Below are 25,905 nucleotides of genomic sequence, written 5' to 3' on the forward strand. Positions count from 1 at the left end.
AACACCTTTAAATAAGTTTTTATTCACAAATTTGTGATTGAATAGCTCCTTATAGCTGATGACTGCATTAATTTCTTCATTTAATTTTTTAAAGTATGTATTTGAAACATTTCTATAGCTAATAATTTGAATCTAAAAAAGAAATGTTATTTGAAATTGTATCACTGTATCTTTAATGTTTATGCAATTTTCTGCAATTAAATAATTTATTGGTATTTTGCTGTTTTTTTATTTTCTGTGATGTAAATATTATATATATATATATTGGTATTTCTTTCTGTAAAATAATTATTGGTGCTTTTAACTTAGTTTGGAAACATTCAAAGTCAGTATCAAAGTGCATCAAATATACACTACAAAATATGTAGTCTGCTGACTACTTCAAGACCCAAGGCTTCTGTATTCATACATTTCTGGCCCGTTGGTAGCTGCCATACTTAAGGGAAGTTATATTTGACTGACAGTAAAATACTTAAATGTTTTATCTTATTGTGTTGCTTATATTTCCCAATTAAAGAAATATATATTTAAATGGAGAAATGCCCTATCTCTCATACTGCTATATTTAAAAAAACTTTTTTTTAATTGTTTGTTTTAGGTCTAAAGCTTCTAAACATCTTTAGGAAGAATGAATTTCTTCGCATAAAGCAATTCACAAATTTCAAAACTAAAGCATGAAATGCTTCACAAAGCAATTTTTCATTTTCTGAGCATTTTTTAAATTATATAGAAGCATAGATTATTAGTATTTACAACTATCATCTCTGAAGGGGAAGAAAATTAAATAAGAAAATTTTACTTTAATTACCATTTCATTTTAACATGGTGTCAGAGAAAATATAAAGTCTCAGATTTTGTATTATTGATGAAAGTGCAGTAGTGTGATTAAAAAATAGATTTCAAGCATTTTTTTTATAAAATTAGTTAAATTTTTTTCACTACTACTTTAATTAAAAAAAAAAAGGTGTAAAATATCTTTTTATAGTTGCAAAAGTAGTAGCATGAAAAATGAATTTAATTGTTTAAGTTAACTAAAGAAGTCATTAGGAATATTATCGCTAACCCATCATTCATTTTTGGAATTTTATATGCGAGTGCTGTTTGCTTAGTACGATGGATTGAAAAAATAATTTAAAATTCGATTTACTGCAAAAATAGTCATTTGATGCTAGATGTTTACTAATTTAAAAAAAAAACTATTAAATATTGCAAACCATTTCAAATAATGAAAACTAGGTGCAAGCAATACATAAAATAAAGAAAATTCCAATAAATAAATAGATAAAAAAATGTATCAAGCAAATGTATGTTAAAAGGTGTGTTGATTGCAAGGAAAGCTTTTCAAAACTCTTTTGCTCCTAATATTAGATTTTAGGTATTGTTGGTAATAATGATCAGAAGAGCCATGATATATAATGACTAGACCTCTAAAACGTTTTCTTGGAACTTAATCACCATGTTGCATATTTTGGGTTATATTAGAGCAATTTTGTTAAACACTGCATGCAAAAATTAAGTATAAGAATATAATTTTAAAATAAAACTTCTTTAAATATAATAACTCAAGCAAATTCAAATAAAATGCATACTACAATATTTTCTTAGGAATCATTCCGTAGGGTTGCTTGCAATAATTGTGCTTCATTGAAAGATTTTTAAAAAAACTGAAGAAATATTTACAATATGCTTAATTATTTTGGGAAAATGCTTATAGGTCAAAATTTGTTAATATTTCTGTTCAAGTATAAAATGTTACAGATCACTTAAATTCCTTCAAATCAAAAATTGAGCAGAATTTTATATTTAGATTTGATAAAAAAAAAAAATTAACTGGCATTGAGAGTGTTTATTAGGAATAGGAGACCCATAGACACAGAGAAAATATGTATTTTGATGATTGTAGCTGAGTTTGATTAGGTACAACAAATTTCTTGAGACTAATCATTGTATATGATAGCTGTCAAGTCCACACCAATTCCATTTATATATGCACCATTATATATTTGAAGTATTTTTGTTTATTAGAGGTATCAGGACACTAAGTATGAATTGCAAGTTACCTTCGCATATTCTTTTGATCGAAAATCCAAAATTCAGTGATTTACTGACACCTGTATATATATATTATTGAAATAAAAGCCTAGTTTTTAACAATAAATTTTTATTTAACATTTTCAGTAACAAATTGCAGAGAAAAAGTTTTAAGACAAAAACATTTCCATGCTGCAGTCAGGCAAAAGCCTGAACTTGAGTATATGAACACCCACATACTTACATAAAGGAATGAACTGTAAATTCTCAGAGACATATCACAATGTATTTACATAAAATGTAAAACAAGGCAAATCTGTGTCAAGTATAACAGGTATAATTAAAACATAAGTGTTAAAAATCATAAATATTTTTAAGAAATACAAAATAGGATATGGCTAAGATCAATTTCTAAAAAAATAGTTGCATAGTTCATAAGCAAATCATTTACCTGTCATTTTAAAATGGATAAAATGTAATTAAAAAGGAAGCTTTAAGAAAACAGATATCACTGCTATAAACATTAGCACAATTATTTCAGAAATACAAGGCGTGGAGAAAAATGTAACAAGATACTATGTCTGTGACGACTAGACAAACAAAAGAATGCTTTTCTTGATTCTGATTTAGAAAAAATAAGTTATCTATGATTCTTGACAGTGAAAGTATTTTTATAATTAATTTCTAAACCATTATATAGACATATACTTCTAAATTGAGAAAGGCTATAAATGATGTCATATTATTGAAATATAATAATAAAATGAAAAAGTTTCGTATTTCTGCAATTAAATTAAATTCATATGAATTAGGAAGCTTTAGAATATCAGTTTTTTTTTAGACAATTTCATTGGCTCCCTGAAGGAAGATACAAAAATCAACAAACAGTACTTGTTCGAAATGGCCAGCGATTGAATTAAAATAATGAAATCCAAGACTTCATAATTTGGTCATAGAAGAATGGAACTTTTGAAAAATAAATATGTAAAGATTATTTTATTAAATTAGACCAGAAACTGTATAAAATTTAAACATCTGAATTTTTTAGAGCATCTATTAGCTCAAAACATATTTCCTTCATGTCATTTAGAGCATTTCCCCAATAGCAAGTATATGCCTTCTCTAACTATATGAGAATTGCCTAATATGAATTAGATTACAGTGGACATCCTGTATAAATGCCTCGTAAGTTGTACAACTAATATACAAAATAATTATCATGTAAATCAAACAAATGCATTACTTTGAAGATGTTGAAACTTGAATGAAACCATATTTTACTTAAAAATTAACAATGTAATCTAATTTTATGAATCTTTTACTAGAAGATATAAAAAATGAAAAATCATCAATATATATATAAATATAAGAAATACTTTTGATAGATATTTTTAAAAAATCGCTCAGATTCCAAAATACATAATAAAAAAATAATGCATACCAAGCATTAAATACAGGAAAGTTCTCCAAAACATTGCTTTTTAAATTTATTAAAATATTTGCATACTGTAAATGGAAGATTTGATTAGTTCATTACAAAGATTTTGATTCTGATTTGATATACTTTATATTAAACTAAACTTCAAAAGGACTAGGCAATGTTTAAGAGTTCAACAAAAATAATTCTAAAGATTTCTCATTTTCAAATAAAATATTTGAAGTGCTTATTTAAATCCACAGAAACTGTATACATTCTGAGATAAATTACTCAAAAGTCAAATACTGTAGTATGTGGAGTTTTTTTTATTTTTTATTTTCGGTTTACTTTAATACAGATAAAATTTATTTAAAAAAATTCAATTGTGAAGCAGATAATAATTAAATATTTAAAAAAAAACTATACTCTTTCAAGATTAATGCATTCATATAAGCTCTGGCAGGAGAGAACCAAATTACACAGATTAAACATAATATATAGGGCAAAAATGAAGAGGAAAAAAATCACAGGTATCTTTGAGCTTCATGGTGAGATCCTGCCATTGACAAGGCTCTTAGATCATGTCAAATTTTTCTAGGCAATGTAAGTAAATGAATATTTCGATCCTTCTAAATGTAATTAAATAGAAAAATACACAAGTGCTATAACATAAATAGCTTTAAGTATAACACTAGTGCTAGTAAAATATTGTAGGATTCACAAATATGGAGTAATAAGGATACAATACATTGCCCAAATAAAAAAGACCACAAACAAATATTAATATTAAATTACACTTAGACAAGTTATACAGGTTAAATCTTATTTAAATGAATACTTTTCTTTCAAATTCATGATTATTATACTATAAATAGCACACAATAAAAATGAAGCATGCTTAATATAAGCCATTTAAAGTTCATTTCATATTTTTAAGTTATTATACTTAAAAGTCATTTTTCAAGTCAAAAGCCATTTCCCACACTAAATCATCAATGTGCTAAAAAGTTAAAAATTCATAATGGCACATTTTTTTTAAAGAGAGAGAACGTTCACTGACTTGAACATGCTAAATATTTTGATAATCTTCTTGGCACAATTCTTTTGATACAACCAACTGTCACATGCAAGATTCTTGTTTTCAAGATGCAGCTATATCAGAAGATGGCCCCTGAATATAATCTATATTTTCTGTAAGAATAGATAAATCATAACAGGTGAGAATACATGAAAAAAAAATAAACAGATAATATTTTTATTCCCTTATCTACCATTCTTTGATGTACATAAAATTATTTTATTAATCCCTTAACTGTACCAGGCAAATAAGTGTGCCATCTGCTGAAAGCATATTATAAATGACCTTGGAAAACTACAAAATACCTTCATCTGTATTTTACCTCTAGTGCATAACTATGCCAAGGTACTTACTCTGAAATGCAACAAAATGACATTGAACAGGAATTCACTCGGGAGATGCCTCATGGGTGTAAAGGTTATGTAATATCATTAAATGAGATATGAGTTTGCTTTTGATACAGAAAAGCTCTTACAGCTAATTTATAAAATCTAAAGTCAATTTTTATTTTTTGATACTTTTTATTTTTAGATTGTTAAGATTACTCAAATAGAATTATTAAAATAATAATAGCAGCTTCATTTCAAAACTATAGAAGAATTACAGTGAGATAAAAAGTCAACAACTTCAATCAAATCAAAATAACAATGTGATAAATCTGAATTGAAAATAAATGCATTAATAAATATTTTTTAAACACAATTTTCAGGTTTCTTGCTCTTTTTGGTTTCTCAAGAGGGAAGTGTGAAAGGAGGTTAAATATTTTTAAATGCCTTTTTACTTTACCCTTCATGTATTAGCTAGAATATGAAATACATGCATTATTAATTGTTGAGGATGAGAAACTTCTGAAGATTAGAAAAAAACTGGCTTACAGAATGTGAAGTTTGGTCCGTAGTTCAGATATTCAATAAATTATATCTAAAATTTTTATAAATATGATGTCCAGATAGACACCAAACTTTCAAATGTAAACTTTTGTTCAATAAAAATTAAAATAATTAATATTTCATAGTAATATGAATTTAATTTAACTTTGAACTAGTAATATGAACGTAAACTTAATTAATTTAAACTTTGAAGGTTCAAGGATGTTCCATATTATGCTCTTTGATTAAATAATTAAACTACCTATCATAATATCTACTCGCATAATTAACAAGTGAATTATATATTTATTTCAAAATAAAATTTTATTATATTGATATTTCTCTATTACATTGAGAACTACAGACTGAAGAAAGTATATCGACAAAAGAGTTTTCCCTTGCATTTTCCCACACAACTTCAAAATATAGTGTAATTAAAAATATAGTGTTTTAAGTTTTATGATAGTCAAAAAATTCGATTATGCATTTTAATATTGCTTCATCCTGTTTCTTAATAAGGATCTAACTTTTAAATCAGATTATGTAAAGTTCAGAAATCATTCATCAACCTCACTGCACTTTTAAACTATTTAGCTCACATGCAGATATATAGCCTTTCAACTAACAAGATCTGGTCATGCCCAGAATTACCAAACTGATCCTAATTATATTTACTGTTGCTTATGAGAGTGCAAAGTAAATATCTAACTATTTGTATTTAGTTTATGCATTTTATGTTTCTGATATTTATGTAATCATGAAATTAAAAAGTTACTTATCTTTGTAGAACACAAAATTTAAACATAAAATTCAAAGAGAAAATAATTTATATTTTTATAGCAGTACTTTTTAATTTTATTTGAATTTACAAAAGCCTTAAAGCAAAACATAATAATAACTCATTTAACTTACTAAAATTATATAACATAACATCACTTACTTAAAACAGTATCTGTAATTAACTTCAGATGTTCAGTTGAATTTCTATTAGGCATTGTTCTGGGACATATTTGTATTTCATAGTCTGGACCATACTTCATCAAATACTACCACAAAATCAAAATTAACTAAATGACAAAAAACTCAATGCAATATGAAATAGATATAAAAATTGAAATTTCAAAGATATAAGAACTAGTAACATTGGCGAGGATTCAATAGAATACATGTAATTAAACTGCTAGTTATATAACTTTTCATAAAATTTTAATGTTTCTTTTCTATTATAATAAAAAATATAAAAATCCCACCAAACTAAGAAATGCATATTCTATTCTATAACTTAAATTCCAAAAGAATTGAAAACTAAAATAAAAAATTTAATAATAAATATATGTATAAAAAAGTGTCCATGGTGCAAAAGAAAAGAATTCCATTCATGCTATGGACCAATATTAATAACAAACTTCAAACTATAAGAGAAAAAAAGCATAAACATATTCAATGTTTCACCAAATATTTTCTTTCTAATAGAGCAGATTCTTAATGAATTAAAATAAGATTTGTATTCAAAAATTACAAATACAAATTTTAAAATTAAATTAAAAGTTATAATGATTTATTTGCTCCAGAGAATTAGGCTAACAAGTTCATCAAAATGTTTGCCAAATGTCCACCATGTTAAATGACAAAAAGTTTTTTTTTTAAAAAAAGCATTTAGTTTTAATTTTTTAGAATTGCAATTGAAACTACCAGAATTGTCACATTTCACCAATTATTGCAAAAAAAAGTTATAATTCAGCAATCGTAACAAGTCTAAACAAACAAAATTCAAGAATGTGAGCTTCAGTAAAAAATTAATTACATAATCATCCCACTATACATGAAATGTTAAAAAAGAAATTATTAATTTAGATCTTTTTAAGTTAAAAAATAAAGCAAAAAAAAAAAAAAAAAACTTATAATATGTAACCATTTTATATTTCAAAGAAATTTTACAAAGTAAAATTATTCACCTTATGATCTGGAATGTCCGACTCCACAGTCTTATCAAGAAGTATTGAAAGGAGATAGGTCCAACATCTTGCAGTATTTACAGCATTATAGCCACCTGATAATATCACAGCAAATTCAGTTTTATTCAGGATCCAATAGATAATTTTTTAATACTAATTCTTTTAATTAAAAGGATAATATTTCAAAAAGCAGGTAAAAATGTATATTTAAACTCAAACCTACCAGGTAATGCAAAAGAATATATAATTTTATCTTGATTTAAATAAAACATTTACAGTACTGTGCAAATTAATTGGGACAAACAGATTTTTAAAGAAAATTGTTCCTTTTTCGGTGATTTTCTGCCTCAAACCGTTTTCAACTGCATTTTCTTAGAACGTGTGACTGCCCTTGTCTAGTGTAAGCCGGTTTGACCACGTGATCATGACATGTCGAAAATTTTTCCCTTCAGTTGCTGTAAAAAGTAGTCGCTTGTGTGAATTGTCTCCTTCTGACGTGTATTAAAAAAAATGGATATCACTCCCAGGAAAAGGACCAAAATTGTTACCCTTAGTCAGCATACTTCTATGGCTGTGAGGGATATTGCTGCAGTATTTGGAGTTGGAAAACCCAGTGTTTCTAGGATTATTAATCAGCAAAAGAATTTTGGGGCAGTGTCTCCAAAATGTAGTATAAATGTGGACGCAAACGCAAGACCACACTTCGAACAGACAAATTTCTTGTACGAAATAGTACAATGCATCCTTACAAAACAAGTAGAGATCTTCAGAGAGACTTATTAGCTACTGGTGTGAGCGTGGATTCCTCAACAGTTCGATGAAGGCTTAGTGAAGTTGGGAGATTTGCAAGAAAACCAATAGAAAAACAGTTATTAACACCTACAATGAAGAAAAAAACATTTGGATTGGGAAAGGAAATATCAATCCTGGACTCCACAAGATTGGAAGAAGGTTGTATTCAGTGACAAAATGCATTTTCTTGTGCAAGGGTTTCTACCAAGATTTGTCAGGCAAAGTGGTGGAGAATCCATCAGGGAACAACATCTTATTCAAACAGTTAAGCACCCTCAGAAACAGATGTTTTACGGTTATTTTACTTCTGAAAGACCTGGCAGCTTAGTACTAGTTGAAGGGATGATGAACTCTAAATAATACATTTCTATAATAGAAAGTAAAATTGTGACTATGATGCAAACGTTCGCTGGTAGTGTTGGTATCTTTCAACAAGATCTTGTTCCATGCCATCCTTCTAAAATAACAATGAATTTTTTTCAAAAACTGAAAACAACGGTTTTAGATTGGCCTGATAATTCTCTTAATTTAAATCCCATTGAAAATTTGTAGAGCATTGTAAAGAGACGTCTGAGTAAAATGGACTGCTCAACAAAGAAAGCAATGATTGAGAATGTTGTAAAAGTTTGGTTTCATGATGACGAAATCAAAAATTTATGTTCTAATTTAGTAGAATCCATGCCAAACCTTGTACAGGATCTCATTCAATATAGAGGAGGACATATTTTGTATTAGATTGCTATACCGTGCATGTAAGTTAACCTATACTAATTAAACAACATTTCTGAAAATTTTTGTGTTTGTCCCAATTAATTTGCACAGTACTGTATCTAAGCATTGTAAGTAATTATGAAGAAATTTCTATTACATTCATCACAAACAAGTAATCAAATTATATAAAAATTACTAATATTTAAAATAATTTCAAAGCAAATGAGCCAACTCAATATTCAAGAAGCACATTTTTCTGATTTTCCTTAAAAAGATACTTATACTGTTAGATTAGAGAATTGCATAGTTAAGAAAATAATTCTCTTCTGTGCTATTCTCTAATGCCTAAATATTCCAAAAGCTACTGCATGTTTAACTATTAATTATAATAATTTCAAATAAATATTTGTTAAATCATAATACACAAGAAAAAGGAATTAAATTAATATAAAAAATAAATAGATTTACTATTGATGTATGGGCTTTTTCCTGTATTCCCAATTCCACAAATATTCACTTAGATATAGAAGAAATTAAATATATATACATAGTTGATGCATTAAATATTTATCCCAGTATGGCAAAAAATTATATATTGTTTATCTTTTGTAATGTAACGAAATGTAAGTAATGCTGAATCCATTCATTTGTAATGTAATGAAATATAAGTATTGTTGATTCCATTCATTTGTAATGTAATGAAATGTAAGTATTGCTGAATCCATTCATTTGTATATTTTTTTTATAAAAGTTTTAGTTTACTTTATATAAATATAAGAAATTATTTCATTTAACAGGAAGGGTAATTCATACACTAATATCTTAAATTTTTCTTTTTCATTGAGATATAACATTCACCTAAAGAAAATCTTTTCTCTTACCCTTTATTTATTACCAGAACTCAAAATCTTAAGAGAGGTGATAGAATTACTGATCAAAGTATAATGATACAGAAAATAATTTTCTCCATACTATCATGTTGAGTTGTTGCTGAATATAGTTAAATATAAAAATAAGGCAGCCATACCATCATCTTTCAATGCATTTGAGATACCAGCTGAGTCATTTTTTTTTCTTTCTTTAGAAATAATATTGACATTAATTTCATCTAAGCTGCTCTTACAAAATGAAGACTACCAAAATGCCATACCTCCTCCAAGAGCTAGTAGTGGAATATTCCAAGATTTAAGTAACTTGATGCACTCTGCTGGAGCTTTCAGTGTTAGATTAAAAGCTGCAAATGGATCTCCAGCGAGAGTATCGGCGCCACACTGACAAACAACAATATCTGGCTGGAATTTCTTTTGTGTTTTTGATAAGAGACTAAAAAAGCAAATGAAAAAAATCATCATTTCTTTTTTACCTATAAATTAAATAAGAAAAATGCAAGTTATTATTCGAAAAATTACTTTTGGAATTACAATTTTCATGTTATGAAATGCTGGCATAAGAAAACTTATCATGAATGTAAATCACATTAAAAACAAATGAAAAAAATGGTTATTTATGTATAACAGTCATCTGCATATGAAGAATAAAAATAAAGTGTTTTATACAAGTATAAAAATATCTTTTAAGAATTGTAATTATAAACTCTTTCATTATCATTAAAGCAGATACAATTCCATTCTGTTATAAAAGATCTGCTAAACAAAAAGAAATATATCTTTGCTCCAAGTATTATAACAATGTTAATAAAAAATAAAGATAAGCACAATTTTACGTGAAATTTTCAAAATAAAATGAATAATTTTAAAGTATTACAAACAAATTTTTATAACACAAAATATAGAGTATTCATTAAAGAAGATATCAAATGAATTTCTTCAAAAAGTTCATAAAACTTACGGAATTATCAATTCTATATACTGAGAATCCTGAATACCATCATATAGGGGCACATTGATTGTATAATGTTTTCCTTTACCATAGCCAATGTCATTTAAAAGTCCTGTACCTAATATAGTAAAATGAAATGCATAAATATAGGACTTTTCTAAAGTTATACCCATAAAAAAAAGAAAAAAAAAAAAAAAAGCTCATTCCTGGTATAGAATTAGCACTGAAAAAAAAATGTGCCCAAATACCAAACAATACATTAAGTGGTATTTATAGTTCCATTGTCTGATATAACCAGCAATTGCAAGATAATAATGCATAATAATCTATTTTCAATAAGAAAAAAAGATTATACATTTGCTTTAAATCATGAAACTGTAAAAGATGATATTAATCATCTGTGCAAAAACTAGATAATGCACATATAATTTTTAGAACATTTTGAATTTATTTTAATCAATAGGATACAATATACAAATAATTGTCATATTAAATTCAAGACTCAAATATATGCTTACCAGGATAAAATCCTATTTCATTTTTATGTATTGAGAAACACAAAACTCTAGAAGTATGAGCAAATGCTTCTTCTACACCTGTAAAAAAATACAAGTTTTCATTTTAAAAGGAAAAAAAAAAAAAAAAAAAAAAAAAAAATGATAAAAACCACAAAATTTGGTTACATTTCTTAAATTAAAAATCCTGATACTGCAATTTTCTTATATATCTTCTAATTTTTCAAAATTATTCAAGAAAGTAGAAAAAGTGCTTTCCCATTAGCCTGATGTTATTAGTTGTTAAGTATCAATGGTGAAGTAAAATGGTAACTTTTTTTTTTTTTTCATATGCAGCAATTATCCAAATGCACTGATTTTTGTCACATCTAAAAATATAAATCGCAGTTTCACAGGCATAATATTGTTGTTTAACAAGTTTGGAATTCAGTTTTGTTTCTGGAATGCTAAGAGGAAAAAAAAAAAAAAAAATGAATATTTGGTTTATATTTTGGCTGTTGTTGCAAAAAAGGATTAAAATTAAATATATATTTGAAACAAATGGAAATATCAATATAACATGAAAGAAGAGAAATAGAAAACTTACCATCCCCATGGTGAAGATCTAAATCTACATATAGAACACGTTTGTATTTTTTCAATAGTTGCAATATACCAAGGACAATATCATTAACATAACAAAAACCATCAGCTTGATCCCTATGAAAATGAAAAAGAGATTATAAATTAAGTTCATCCCAAATATGATTCACCCTACAAGTTATATAAGGAATATATAAAATTAAATCTCATAATTTTAAATTCTGATTTGATTATAATCAAGCCAGCACCATGCATTTCGAACTTTTCAATCAGAACAATGTCAAATTTGAATTTGATGGGTGTAAGATTGCATTACATACAGGTATAGGACAAAATAATAGGAAGAGCCATTTAAAAACGAGTTGTCCTTTAACCGTCCAATAAAAGGCTGCCTCGTGTCGTAATATTGTGCCACCTAGTGGCGGCGAAAGGGAAGGTATCAGGAAAGCATTTGGCAGTTGAGAGTTGCATGGGAAAATTCTGTACCTAGTAAAGCGTGATTATGCCCTCCCTCCCCAACGTGAAAAAAGTCATGATAATTGGAGCTCGCCTCGCTGGAGGTCCGTGTCTAGAATAGCCACGGGTGTTTAAAGAGCCTCTGTGTCAAGAGTTATGACAACCTACACAAACCTGGGTAAGGTGTCTTCTGCGAAGTCCAACAGTGGGCGAAAGTCGAAGTTGTAGGGCCGTGATAGACGGGTGTTGAAGAGGATATCGCCCGAAATCGCAAGACTACACTGAAGCAGATAACGTCCGAAATTAATAACCAGAACCCCGTATCCATAAAAACTATTAAATGAGAGTTGCATGTTGCGAACATTCATGGCAGAGTAGCGAATCCAAAACCGGAATTAGTTTCGGAACGGAATGCTATTAAGAGACTACAGTGGTGCCGAGACCACCTAAACTGGACACAACTGCAATGGAAATAAGTCATCTGGTCAGATGAATCCCCATTTACATTATTCCAGACCACCGGAAGTGTGTTCGTCTGACAAACACCGGCAAAATCATTTCATATTGGCTGTCTTGTTCCAACCATGAAACATGGAGTAGGTTCTGTGACGGCGTGGGGCACAATATCTTCTCGTGGATTGGGACCTCTTATTGTCTTGAGGAGAATGATCACAGGTAACCATTATCGAAGCATTCTCGCAGGTCATCTTCACCCTATGTTTCAGACTCTCTTTCCGGTAAAATGTCCTGTATTCCAAGATGACAACGCCCCTGTTCGCACGTCTCGCTGTGTTCAAACATGATTACATTAGCATGATGATGAAGTGGAACATCTAACCTGATGTCCTCAGTCCCCTGATCTGAATATCATTAAGCCTTTGTGGGTTTTTTTAGAGAAAAAGTCCGTGCTCAGTTTCCTTCTCCATGCACACTATATGAACTCGAGACGGCTCTGCACGAGGAATGGGTGTGAATTCCGATGAACTTTGTTCAAGACCTTTATTTGTCAATCTCACATTGAATGCAAACTGTCATTCAGGCCAAAGGTAATCCAACCCCTTACTAAATAGAAATTTTCATTTTTTCACAGGTGTTCCTTATTATTTTGTCTTATACCTGTACATGGCAAATATTTGATAGAATAGGATCTCAAATTCATAGTCAACTGTCCTGCAGCCAAGATTTCTGTATGTCCACCAGGAAAACACTTCTAGCCAAATGCCTTTGCTTATGGCGGGGGACAAAAACAGGTTTCTGTAGGAAAGATCCATTTTGGATAGGAGGAATCAGATGGAAGAGTGAGGGTTGATTTTTTTCTTGGTGCCAATTTGAAATAACAAAAAAAGGTGTTGATCATTCGTCCTCTCACTTCCGCTACAGTTGCATGTATCTGTATATTTGCTTACCTTGCTTCTTTTAAATTTTATTAACCTTTTCTTTGGGTAATATTAACTGCATTCCATTATTTAATAATTTTTTCTTGTCTCTTAAATTTTGACATCCTTTAAAATGCCTTTTCAGTTTAAAAAAGGAGAGACTTTAAAATAACAAGCATGCAAAACTATGCATAATGTTGCAGAATTTTGCTTTGAAAAAGCTGAAGCAAAATCTTTGAAAGTTCCTCTTCCATAAGCTAAGAAAAGAGCTTCTCAAGCAACTGAAGTGTAGAAATGTAGCAAAAGGAAAATTAAAAATAAAGTTTCAACACTGGACAAAATGAAAGCTTTAAGAACACCTGGAAAACATCATATTCACCGAAATTGTGAAATTGACGATTTTGACAAAAGTGTCCTATGGCAAACAATTCAAGACTTTTATGTCCAACAAAAGAAAGTGCCTTCTCTAAGAAAATTACTTCCTGGATTGAAAGAGAAGTTAAATTTTCATTGAAAAAAAGAATCGCTGACGAAAGTTTTACATTCCACGAATTTTCGCTGGAACAAATGTGCGAATAAAAGAAAATTACTCATTTAAAAGACCTGGATTGTGTTTTGGAGAAATAACTACCTGTGAAAAATAAAGCAGTATGAAAAAAATGGATGCCAAACAGTTTTTACTAATGAAATATGGGTTGACAGCAATTTAACATTCCGAAAATGTTGGCAAAATACCATTTCAGGAGCCGAAAAAAATGTTAAATCTAAAAATCAATTGATTGTTATTCATGCTGGCTTGCCCATGGGATTTATTCCTGGTGTTCAATTAATCTATAAAGCGTTAACCAAAACCAGAGATTACTATGGTGAAATGAATTTCGAAAATTTTGAGTAATGGGTATTGAAAAAATTCATTCTAAATTTACAATACAAAGTGTTGTATGCATGGACAATGCTCCATATCTCACAAAAGTTGCAAACCCGACACCTACAAAATACAGCACAAAGAAGGAAATGACCAGCTGGCTGATAAATAATGGAATAGCCTACAGCATGAAAATGCAAAAACTGGAACTGTATTCAGTAACTCATAGAAATCGCCTTCATGTATAAATCATACATAAAACTGATAGCGAAATAAAAGAAGATGGACATTATGTTTTGGGACTCTGTGATCTAAATGCTATTGAATACATTTGGTCTTCAGTTAAAAGGCTTATCAAAGAAAGAAATGTTACTGATGATTTAAGTTTGGAGAATTTACACAATCTGTTATGCCAATCTGTAAATGAAGTAACTTCCAAATAATAGGAAGCAAGTGTTGTCTTGAGGAAAAACTTGAAAATACGTATTGGGAAAAGGATGGAATTTTAGAAGAGTCAGTGGATGAATTGGTAATTAAAATTGGGAGTAGAGATTCTGATTCAGATGAATCAAAATCTTGTGACAGTGATTTAGATTTTTTTTAAAGAAATTACAATGTGTTATGCGCTCTTTGCTAATACTTTTGATATTTTAAAATAAGGTAATTTTGGATTCTTTTAATCATAATTAATATTTTCAAGAATAAAAATTAAGTTCTATAATTGCTTCTTTGTTTTATTTCAATTAATTTAATCATAGTTTATAGAAGAATGGAACTTTTTATTTCCTGAGGTTTCGAAATCTGTTTGATATATTTTTATTTTTTCATTAATGCCTCTTCCCGATTTCTACCATTCACATTTGTGTTGACAGTCAAAAGCTTAAGTGTAACAGAGTTTTGAATTATCCTTATTTTTTTTCTGTCTTATTTTTTTACTAGCCGCCTTTGGCGACCAGCCGGTTCACCAATTTTAATGCTCGTTAAAATTTTAATAATTACATATTTTATGCAACTTTTATTTTAATAGCTTCTTCATCAAAATATTTAAAGCTTCAAGTTTTGATAGTCATATAATTCTTTTATAATATTATAAAGGCCTTCAGCCATAACGTAATATGTATCTCTCTACTTTTTTGTTTAATATCGTAGAATTTAGGCTTTAAATTTAAGTGGAAATGGTTAAATTGCAATTAATATATAAAAAAAATTTTACTGAAACAAAGCATTTTTTTTTTTTTTTTTTTTAATATGAGTACTGAAAACAGAATTGCTGAGTATTTAAACCTTATGGGCACTAAAAAATATCTTTCTTAATTTATGCAATATCTCAAGAAGTTTTCTGCAATAATTTCTCAGATTAATCATGAACAGATCAATTAATTAACAATGTTTAGTTTTAAATGCATCAAACTCTAAGAAAATAAACAAAATAGTTTGAAATAATCGGTCAGAAACATGTTAAGCCTTCAAAACCAAGTCCGTATCCGTTGAAAATAGAGTTGTCAACAATCTGAACACAATGCGCATACCTGAATTCTCAACGCCAATTATAGTATCTGATAGATCGATTAATTAAAAATGTTTAATTTTAAATGCATCAAACACTAAGAAAATAAACAGAATCGTATGAAATAATCGGCCGAAAATATGTTAAGCCTATCCTAGTTAGAATGGGGAAAAAAACTGAAGTCTTATTCATTTGGCGGTGGAGAAATGAAGATTTTTTTGGCAGGAAAGTTAGTTCTTTAGTTAATAATTAAAAATTCAAAAGAAGGGACCCCAGGTGCACATTCCCGACCTCCAAGGTATGCATGTGCCAAATTTGGTAGCTGTAGGTCGAACGATCTGGCCTGTAGAGCGCCAACAAACACACACACACACACACACTGAGCTTTATTATAAGTATAGATTTCAGTTCTTGATTAATATTGTTACACTTTTTTTATTTTTGGCAAATTTAACTAAAATTAAAGCATAAATTTATTTGGTTAGTTAATTGCTAATTAATTTTTTAGAATTTTTATGTAGTTTAATGATTAAATTTAATAATTAAAATTGTAGAAAGTGAAATGAAGAAAGAAACAATAGATACTAACATTTATAAATATTTTTACATATTTAAACCATTTCTCTTAAAAACTTGATATATTCACAATCTAAACATGCTTCGTGTAAAATAAATGAATTGCTTAAAAAAGATTTTAAGTTATATTTTTTATTTTTTTAAAAATAGGCATTTATATTATTCCTATTTATTACCAAAACACAACATAAACGATATTTGAAGTGTGAAAGATAATAACAAATAATTAAATCAAAATATTATGTGAAATCTGTTTCTAAAGTATCATTATTGCTTTTTTTTTAATAATAAAAGCACAAAATCAACTGTTTATTTCATTTACATTTAGAGAACGACATCTTATTTTTCTACTTTGTACTGAGTTGTTAATGATTTACATTAAGTTCCACAAAATATAATTATAAAAATATTTTTCATATGTCTTTCAACTAAAACTAAAGACTCATTCTTTAAAACAAAAATTATATCTTAATACAATTTTATAGCTTTTTCTGAATTGAAAACTTTTATTTAATGCCATAAACTGAAATTTAATGAAATATTTGTCAAAAATCTAAAGTTAGATAACTTTTTAACATAAATAAGATCACACTTTGAATTGATTTTCATATGGAACTGAAAAATACAGAAATCTGTTTCAAGATCATATTTTTAAAACAATAAATGTTTGAAACTTTTTTACTCAGTTGTTTGAGTTGGTAAAATTAAACTGATTCTTAATTTTGAATTTCGTTATTTGGAAACTGTATTGAAGACTTAAGTTTAAGTAAACTTAAGTCTTCTAGGTAAGTAAACTTAAGTCTACAAGGTTAAGTTTAAGTAAACTTAACCTTGTAGTGAACTTTAAATTTCATTATTTTTCAGAGAAATATATTTTACAAATTCAGAATTTTATTTTTGTCAAAATTATTGAATAATTGCCTTAAGTTTGCAGGCATAATTCAGTTATCAGTCATCACAATCATTGTTGAGATTTTTAAAAAACGAGAGGATAAAAAAACATTGATTTTGGCTTTTGCTCTCAATGTTAAATGATAATTATGAGAAATTGAATTTATATATTTAAAACAACAAGATTTCTTTTACTCAGGTGCACTGACTGCGATAATAAAATGATTATTGATGAATTTTCTCAAATCACATTGATGGGCTTTGAACAGAGAGACTGAAGGATATTGGGAGTGAAGAATTTTCAACCAGAAACTATAAAATGAATGCAGGAAGACATGGATCTTTAACTGATATGCTGCTCATGACTACTGACATACATTGAAAAGAAAACCCAGTTTTTTACTCTATTATTTGAAAAGACAGTTCGTGAGAAAAAATTTTCTTTGAAATAATATTTAGTTTTCAAAAGCCGGGGAAATGAATAAATGGTCATCTGGAATACTACCTTAAAACCAACTTTTACATCTTTTTTCATAGAGATAATGTAAAGTGATGTAGGGTTTATTTATTTGAGTTTTCCTATAAATCCGTAACCTTAGACACGCACCTGAATGAACACTTAAACTATTTTCAACTTCAGAAGACTTTTACATATAAACTTTGCAAAGTTAATTATATTGCAGAAAACTTGTGCATATCGAAAAGAAATTATAAAAAAAATTTAGGTTTTTAAAAATCTAAAAATTGATAGTATGGTAGCATTAATTTTATGTTTCGGAAAACCGTTTCGGAATATGTGTTTATGAAAACCGTTTGTGTTTCGGAATATACTTCAGAGAAAATAAATAAATATAAATTTCAAAAAGTCTCAAGCATATTTAATAATGAGCATTTTATTTTATATTAGAATAAAAACAAGCTTTTAAAAAAATTATGTAATCATAATTCACTATACAATTGTTTTTATATTAAATTAAATAGATTAATTTGTGTTTGCTTTAGAGAATTTGATATTAATTACTTACATAAATTTAAAACAAATGAAATGAAGACAATTCTATTTCTAATAATTAATTAGACAATTTTTTGTCATGCATAAATTTTACTTTAGATTTCTTAATTGATTTTTTCCCCCTTCTTGTGCAACTGTTAGACTTACAAATAATTATTCAGTTTCTCTATTTGATTTGCATTGTTCTTTGTATACATAAGTCAGAAATAACAGATATTTTCAAAATTTTGAGTATTCAAATGCTTTTCAACTTCGTTAATTAGTTTTGAATTTTATTTCAAAAATTAAATGCAATAATAGCAAATATCATCACTTTGGCTCCAAATGTGCCAATGTAAGAAACCTGAATGAATTTCTACTTAAGTAAAATGAACTCTTCCAACAGTAACCTGCTTCTTTAGCGACCACTATAAACACAGACATCTAACATCCAATTAAAAAAGAGAGACATCAAATAGTTGAATCAAAATATTAAAGATGCAATAAGACATAGATAGACATTCAATTAAAATATATCAAATAATCACAGGAGTTGCAAGCTATTGACGGTTGCTTAAAATGTTTGTGAGTTATTGAAGAATGCCCAATATGTAACCATGTCAGACTAACAGTGCAACATTGATTAAAGAGGAAGACTAGACTGAATAAAAAGTTTGTGTGTAACCAATACATGGGAGTTAAGTTGTCTTCCTAGAGAACTTTCAGGAGAAACTGGAAAACATTTAAGTTTTACTTTATTACTTCTCATGAAAACCCAGCTCATCTCTAAAGCTCAATATGAGTAACTAAGAATATAAAAACTGAAACATACATCTAGAGTAATAGATAATATAGCAATAAATAAACAAACAATTATAAATAATATATAAAAATAAATATATTAATAATCAATAAATAAAGTTCATAAAAATAATCTAAGAAATTTATATTGATAAATATAACTCCACTAAACAGAGCCAATGAACAATTTTGTTCATAAGAAAAAGCAACTAAGAAAGTCTCTTATACAATTAGGAAAAAAAAAATGAAATACAATTTAGGAAAGAAAGAGTAAATTAAAGTTTTATGTGACTTAGTTTTTGTTTTTTCATGGAAAAAAACTTCAACTAGCTAGAATGAAAACATTAAGTTGAATAAGTTATACACTTTCAACTTAATCAACAAAAATTTGATGTGATTTAGTTTCTGTTTTTACAAGGAAAGAAAAAAAAAAAAAACTTCACTAGCCAGCAAAGAAACAATAAGTTGTAATGATATATCAGACACTCAATTTAAGGCAACAGCCTAGGAATAGAACTCACATCTTCAATGAGTTCTTACTATGCCATTCTAACCCACAGACATAAATATATTAATAACTACATCAAAAGGGAAAATTTTAACTTTCAATCAAACATTTTACTCTCATTTTTAAAGAGTTTAAAATTAAAGAGAAGTGTTTATAAAATTACTAATAATTGTGAACTAAAGAAGTAATATAAATTAATAATCTAAAAACCCATTTTCTAAAACAAGAAACTTACTTAAACTTTCTAAAACAAGGACTTACTTTTTGGCATGATGCCAGCCTCCACCCCAATTCACAGCTATTTGATATTCTCCACTAAGTAATGCCTTTGCAGCTGTTACTGTAGCTCCACCAATCATTGAAGCTGCATCAAATATTTGAGGAATAAAGGGGCAGTCATAGCCTATAAATAATATAAATGTCAAGTAAAATATACACTAATATTATTCACAAAGAGACTGACTAATACTTTTCTACAAGCATGGCACCAATGAAGAATAAGTAAAAATGCGTCAAATATTATAATTACATCAAATACTATACTGTGAATAATCACTATGATTTCATTTGCTTTTCACAGATATTGTGCTAATGAAAAGTAGTGATTGTTCTTTAAAAACTACAACTAATGTTCATACTATTTAAAGGAAAAAATATGAAAAGATACAAATACATGTTTAAAAATATTCCAAAGATATTGTTTTATGAAATAATATAGTTGCCTTGAATATTTCTAAGATTATTATAAAGACTAGAAGATTACTAGTTATATTAAGATTATAGGTACCTAAAATCTAGGTACCTATTATAGGTATCTATTAAGATAATATATTATACATGATATAGTAGTAATATACATGACATAGATATCTATGTTACACATAACAATATCAAGTAAAATACTTCTTGATGTAATTTTTAATTTTATCATATGCATAAATGTTACAAGCTCAGCTATGTAAAAGATACCTAGTATCTATATTAGGATAAAGCATGAAGGCATATCTAATAAGTAATGCACCAATCTTCTATCTGATATATTTTCATTATTGTTGCAGATCAGTTTATTTTATGATATATTTAACTACAACCAAACCAAGAAATCCTACTTTTCTATACTGAATTTTTTTTTTAATTTAAAGTAATTATATGATAACTAAGATTTTAAATTCAAGACAATGAAATAGCCTTTTAAAGGCACTTTACAAGAGAATGAACAAATGTGATAGGCACCTTAAAAATATTATTAGCAACAACACTAAAATTCTATTCTAAATTACAAGACTTTGATAGGCTCATAGAAAGTAAATATATGGTTTATAGTAGTGTTCTCAATATAAAGAATTTGCACTGATTACAGGACATCATAATTTTTTAATCAATTTTATTAAGTTAAAATCTGAAAACTTCTATGCTTTGTCTTTTTAATAGCACATTCAAATAGAATTTACTACTAACACACATAACTTGTGAAATGAGAAGTTATCCATCCAAGAAGTAGTTTTTAATTCAAAATGAACATTAAAAACATAATAAGAATCATTATTCAGAATTTTTCATAAACATTTATGTCACTTAAGATTTAATGTTTAATTTCTATTATAATTTCTACTTACAACAATGATGAATATGTGCATTGAAAGTATACAGGCCCAAGCTGCCAAATATGTCCATAATATATAGGTTGAAATGTGCCCCTTAGAGGATTTTTTTTTTTTTTTTTTTTGAAATTTCAACCAATTAAAAAATAAGCTAGATTTTCAAGTTTTTTCATAATAACTTCAAAGAAATGTTTCCTCACAAAAGTGTCTTTCCAATGATGCCAATTGAGTTACTATAAAATTCTTTTGTCTAGATTTAATTAACTTTGAAATATATCATATTTCACAACAAAAATATTGTGAAATATAATACCAAAATCAAGATTCATCATTTCACCAAATAGATCATCATATGATTTTCTTCTAATCTTAAATGATAAAGAAGGATTCTGTTCATTATCTTTGTAATTTACAGGATTAATAATACTACTATATTTAGAAGTAGATGAATTGTGCATAATAATGCTATAATGCCATTGAATTGGCCATTATTTGAAAAGTTTATGTACATTATAAGACTACCAAAATAATATGACTTTAATTCTGACTGTTTGATGGAATTATAGCCATGAAGTTTGATCTAAATAAATTATCTCAAATTAAGTGTAATTAGTATCTTTGGTAAATCAACAGATTTTCAAAGATGACTAGTGAATAACAAATAAAAATAAAATAATTATAAAAGACTTTTTAATGCTGTAATAAAAAGTAGCCTTTTTTTTAGACTTCAATTTCATATAAAGATTAAAAAATTAATTTTCTCTAAAATTCACAACAATTTCGTAAAATATCTATGGAATCAGGATAAAAATAACATTAAAAAAGCGTTAAGTTCTGAACATATTAAAATAAAGAATTATCAATCACAACATCAAGGTTTCAGACTCTTAACACATTAGTTAAGAGTATGAATCAATTACAAAATTGGAACTTTACAGGAAATAAATCAAATTGAATGAAAGCATATCAAAAGGTAAATAACTAAGATAATGAGAAGCTGGAAGAATTCTCATTCGACCTTATGAAGTTGCCAAATAATTTAATTACATAAATAATTTGCAATGATATAAAAGGTAACAGTAATCCAGATATGCCTGAAATTGCAGACTTTCAATTTTTAATTTCTCAAAACTGGATTTGTGAAATATTCACTCATTGTTTTCGTCAGATTTCATTTTAGAAAAATTGCATAAATTTAAGTCCCTCAGATAAAAAGTTACACTCAAAGATAAAATTTTATGTACATAAAAGTTAAAAAAATCCTTCTTAAAAAAAATTATTTCTTAAGCAATGGAAAGTTAATTTTTTTCTCCCCTATGAGCAAGTTTCTTTCTGCTTAAGAGTTCCTCATTCCCATACCTGTTAGTATACATATTTTAGGTCTGTATCTTATACTTGAATGATTAAGTGAACAGTCATTGCTGACTTTAATTTTTTGCTGATTATAATAAATTTTCAGTTGTTTGAATGAAAACTAAAAATATAATAATTCCATATCATCATTTTCTTAAAATTAAGTTGAACTTTATAATTATTTTTAGAAATATAGCAAGATCGAAAAAATAAATAATTTTATTTAATGAGAAGCAAAACAAATCAAATTTTCATAAGTACAAAAATTAAATGCATATTGTTTGTGTATATAAGTATGCTTAAAATATTCATGCCTAACAAATATTATGTTGGATTTTTCATCATATCATAGAATGCTAGATTTTTAGAAAAGTCATAGTCATTGCATTCAGGGCCAGAAGAAGAGCTCTCCCTTCCCAACATAAAATAATAGACATTTAATTGATTTTAATCAACTTTCTTTGCATCTAGTTGTTAAGTGGTAAATAATATTAATGCATGGATATAATTAGGCCACAGCAAAATAACAAAATATTGAATTGAGAGAGATTTTCAAGAGAATCGATTTCAGTATCTAGCATATAAAAAAACTTAAGTAACTTTAAATCAAATAAATAAATTATAAAACCTTTTCAACATAATTGAAAAACTATAATATTAAGTTCAGCCAGCTTAGGAGAGAAAAAAAAAATAAATAAGCATATTGATTCACAATTTAAAAACCTAAAACAAATCTTATGTGTAGCATTCAGAAATTTAAGATTCTTAATTTGAATCAATTTGAGTATATATAGTCCAAGTTAATCAAAAGATAGCCTAAAATAAATTATTTAAAAAAAAAATTTCACACCCTCAAAAATTGCGACCCCCCCCCAACAATTATCTATTTGATTATATTTTATGTGGAGCAGACGTTAACATATATTTACTAGATAATTTATTAATGACAATAAAAAAAATTTCATAATATTTTCCTTTATTCAAGCAAAGTATAAAACTATACAAAATCCTGTACCTATCCCATATTTTTCCATTTCTTCTTCCTCCTCATCCAGCAATTCTTCTTCACTGAGATCATTAATTTTTTTAAGAAAGTCTATGTATTCTTCTGAATGAAATGATTTCAGTTCTTCAACTGTAGCGAAATTTGGCTGAATGACAGTTACATGATCCAACAGTTGATATGCTTTGATTAAGTTATGTGTAACAGTTACCTACAAAAATATAAATAAATAAATCTGATATACAATTAAATTTATCATACAAAGTATTGCAAAAATTATTGTTGTTTTAAACATATGTCTTATAATTTTTTGTCATAATAATATATATTACTTTACTGTTTTACAGAAATTTATGTTCCATTTTCTTTAAAAAAATTATGAAAAGATATAGCAGAAGATTAAAACATTTCTTAATAATCTTTCAAAAGCAAGTTTTAAAAAAACTATCATATTAAAAAGGAATAATCATTTGCATAATAAATTAAGTTATATTTATAACAAATACATCGAAAAAATTTATTCATGTCTAAACAATTAAGCCACACATAACGCAAAAAATTAAGAATCCGACAGTAAAATTCATTTTAATAAGTGACAGTAATCATTGTACATTAACATATTTCCTTTGTTCAAGAGTAACTCTCGAATTATACGACAGATGCTTTATTGTTATAATTGTCATGTTCTGAAAATTCTTGAATTCAGCAAAACTGTTGTTGCATTAATCAAATATAAATAATGCAAGGTAAAAGAGTCTATCAATATCTCACCGTTCCGTATAGTCTAGGATGCTTATTTAAATGGGCTTCAAATTCTTTACTATGAATATAAGCTACGGCAGGATTAGATACAGCCTGTTGTGAAGTAGTACTTTCAGATTGGGATAATGAAGAAGCAGTTTCTTCGTAAGCATAAGCTTCCATAATAATATTTCCTTTTTTCAGGATTTCGTCACTTGAATGCCCGAAAAACTCGTCTGCATTGTTTTCGAATCCCGACAATAACAAAACAATTAAATCGAATACCGACAACTATACGGTTATGGATATAACGTGCAAGATATTAATTCAAAACATATTTACATTATTAAAAACAACTTACAACAGTATTCAATTATTTTTTTCAGTTGTTCATATCAATATATGATGCTTAATTTTATTTTATCAATTACTTTTGGCCAAAAAGCTAAAAATTTAAATTTTTTATCTTACATTCTCTACTTTCAATCAATCAAGTAGGAAACACTTCAGTTTTCATTTCAAAACATCGCGCGCATAGATATATTTTTTTCCCCCTCATTTATTTTTAGAGGAATGCGAAGATAAGGGAAAGACGTTTGTTTCTTCATTATCGAGTTATAATGCATATAATTCTATAGAAAAAAACTTAATTGTTAAATTATTTTTTTACATAATTTTGAATAAGTGATTCCCCATCCCCTTTTCTGCTTGAAGTAAAATAATTTTCATCCATTCAGTACTTTTTTATTATTATTATTTTAAACGTCCTTTCATTTTTTCCTTAAAATGATTTTCCGTCACAGTCAACATTAAGAAAGATAGCGTAAAAGAGTGGGAAAAAAAGGAAATGTAATAAGTCTTTTCTAATAAAAGTAAAAAAGTAAAAGTTACTGCGAAGAAAAAAAAAAGATTTTTTTAAAAATCATTAAATACCAAAATTAATTAATTTATTTTATTAAATTATTCATTATAATTTTAATAGAATGATATTATAGACAAGAACTATTGTAATTCTTGGAACAGAGGTTTAATCGCTGTTCGCTTATTGATAGAAATCAAAGTATTTCATCAATATATATATATTAATAATGAGCCTCTTTGACCTTGTCGTAATTTCTCGGTTCCTAAATCAGAGGATAACAGATTCAAGAATTGTTTCAACTGGAAATTCGCTATGTATTCGGACATCGTGGGTTAAATATACTCATGTTGGGGTGGAAGAGAAATGTGGAGAGTTGAGATTCCATTTCAGGTGTTATTCTTGACATACAATGGCAATCCAAAACATTCCTTTGCTGTTTCAAATGAAATATTAATCTAACTAAACTAATGTAGTCAGAATTGTGGAAACAAGTATAATAATATTTTTATTTCAAAAAGATGAAATTATTGATCAGCAACCCCCCCCCCCTCTCCCCCGTTTTTCGAAAAACTTAAACTGAGTTAG

General features: G+C 27.4%; 1 protein-coding gene across 1 annotated transcript; it reads right to left on the minus strand.

Moving 5' to 3' along the window:
- Positions 1-2,144: 2,144 nt before the first annotated feature.
- LOC129973016 (histone deacetylase 8-like) lies at positions 2,145-24,722 on the minus strand. Its single transcript, XM_056087362.1, has 10 exons — positions 24,489-24,722; positions 23,730-23,928; positions 20,022-20,163; positions 11,794-11,906; positions 11,211-11,288; positions 10,702-10,810; positions 10,004-10,176; positions 7,351-7,445; positions 6,336-6,441; positions 2,145-4,639 (listed from the first exon to the last, which is right to left on the minus strand). Exons 1-10 carry the CDS (start codon positions 24,639-24,641, stop codon positions 4,590-4,592), a joined length of 1,218 nt encoding a protein of 405 aa, XP_055943337.1. The 5' UTR covers positions 24,642-24,722; the 3' UTR covers positions 2,145-4,589.
- Positions 24,723-25,905: the final 1,183 nt, after the last annotated feature.

The sequence above is a fragment of the Argiope bruennichi genome, chromosome 6 (genome assembly GCF_947563725.1).
Source record: "Argiope bruennichi chromosome 6, qqArgBrue1.1, whole genome shotgun sequence".
Taxonomy (NCBI): Eukaryota; Metazoa; Arthropoda; class Arachnida; order Araneae; family Araneidae; genus Argiope; species Argiope bruennichi.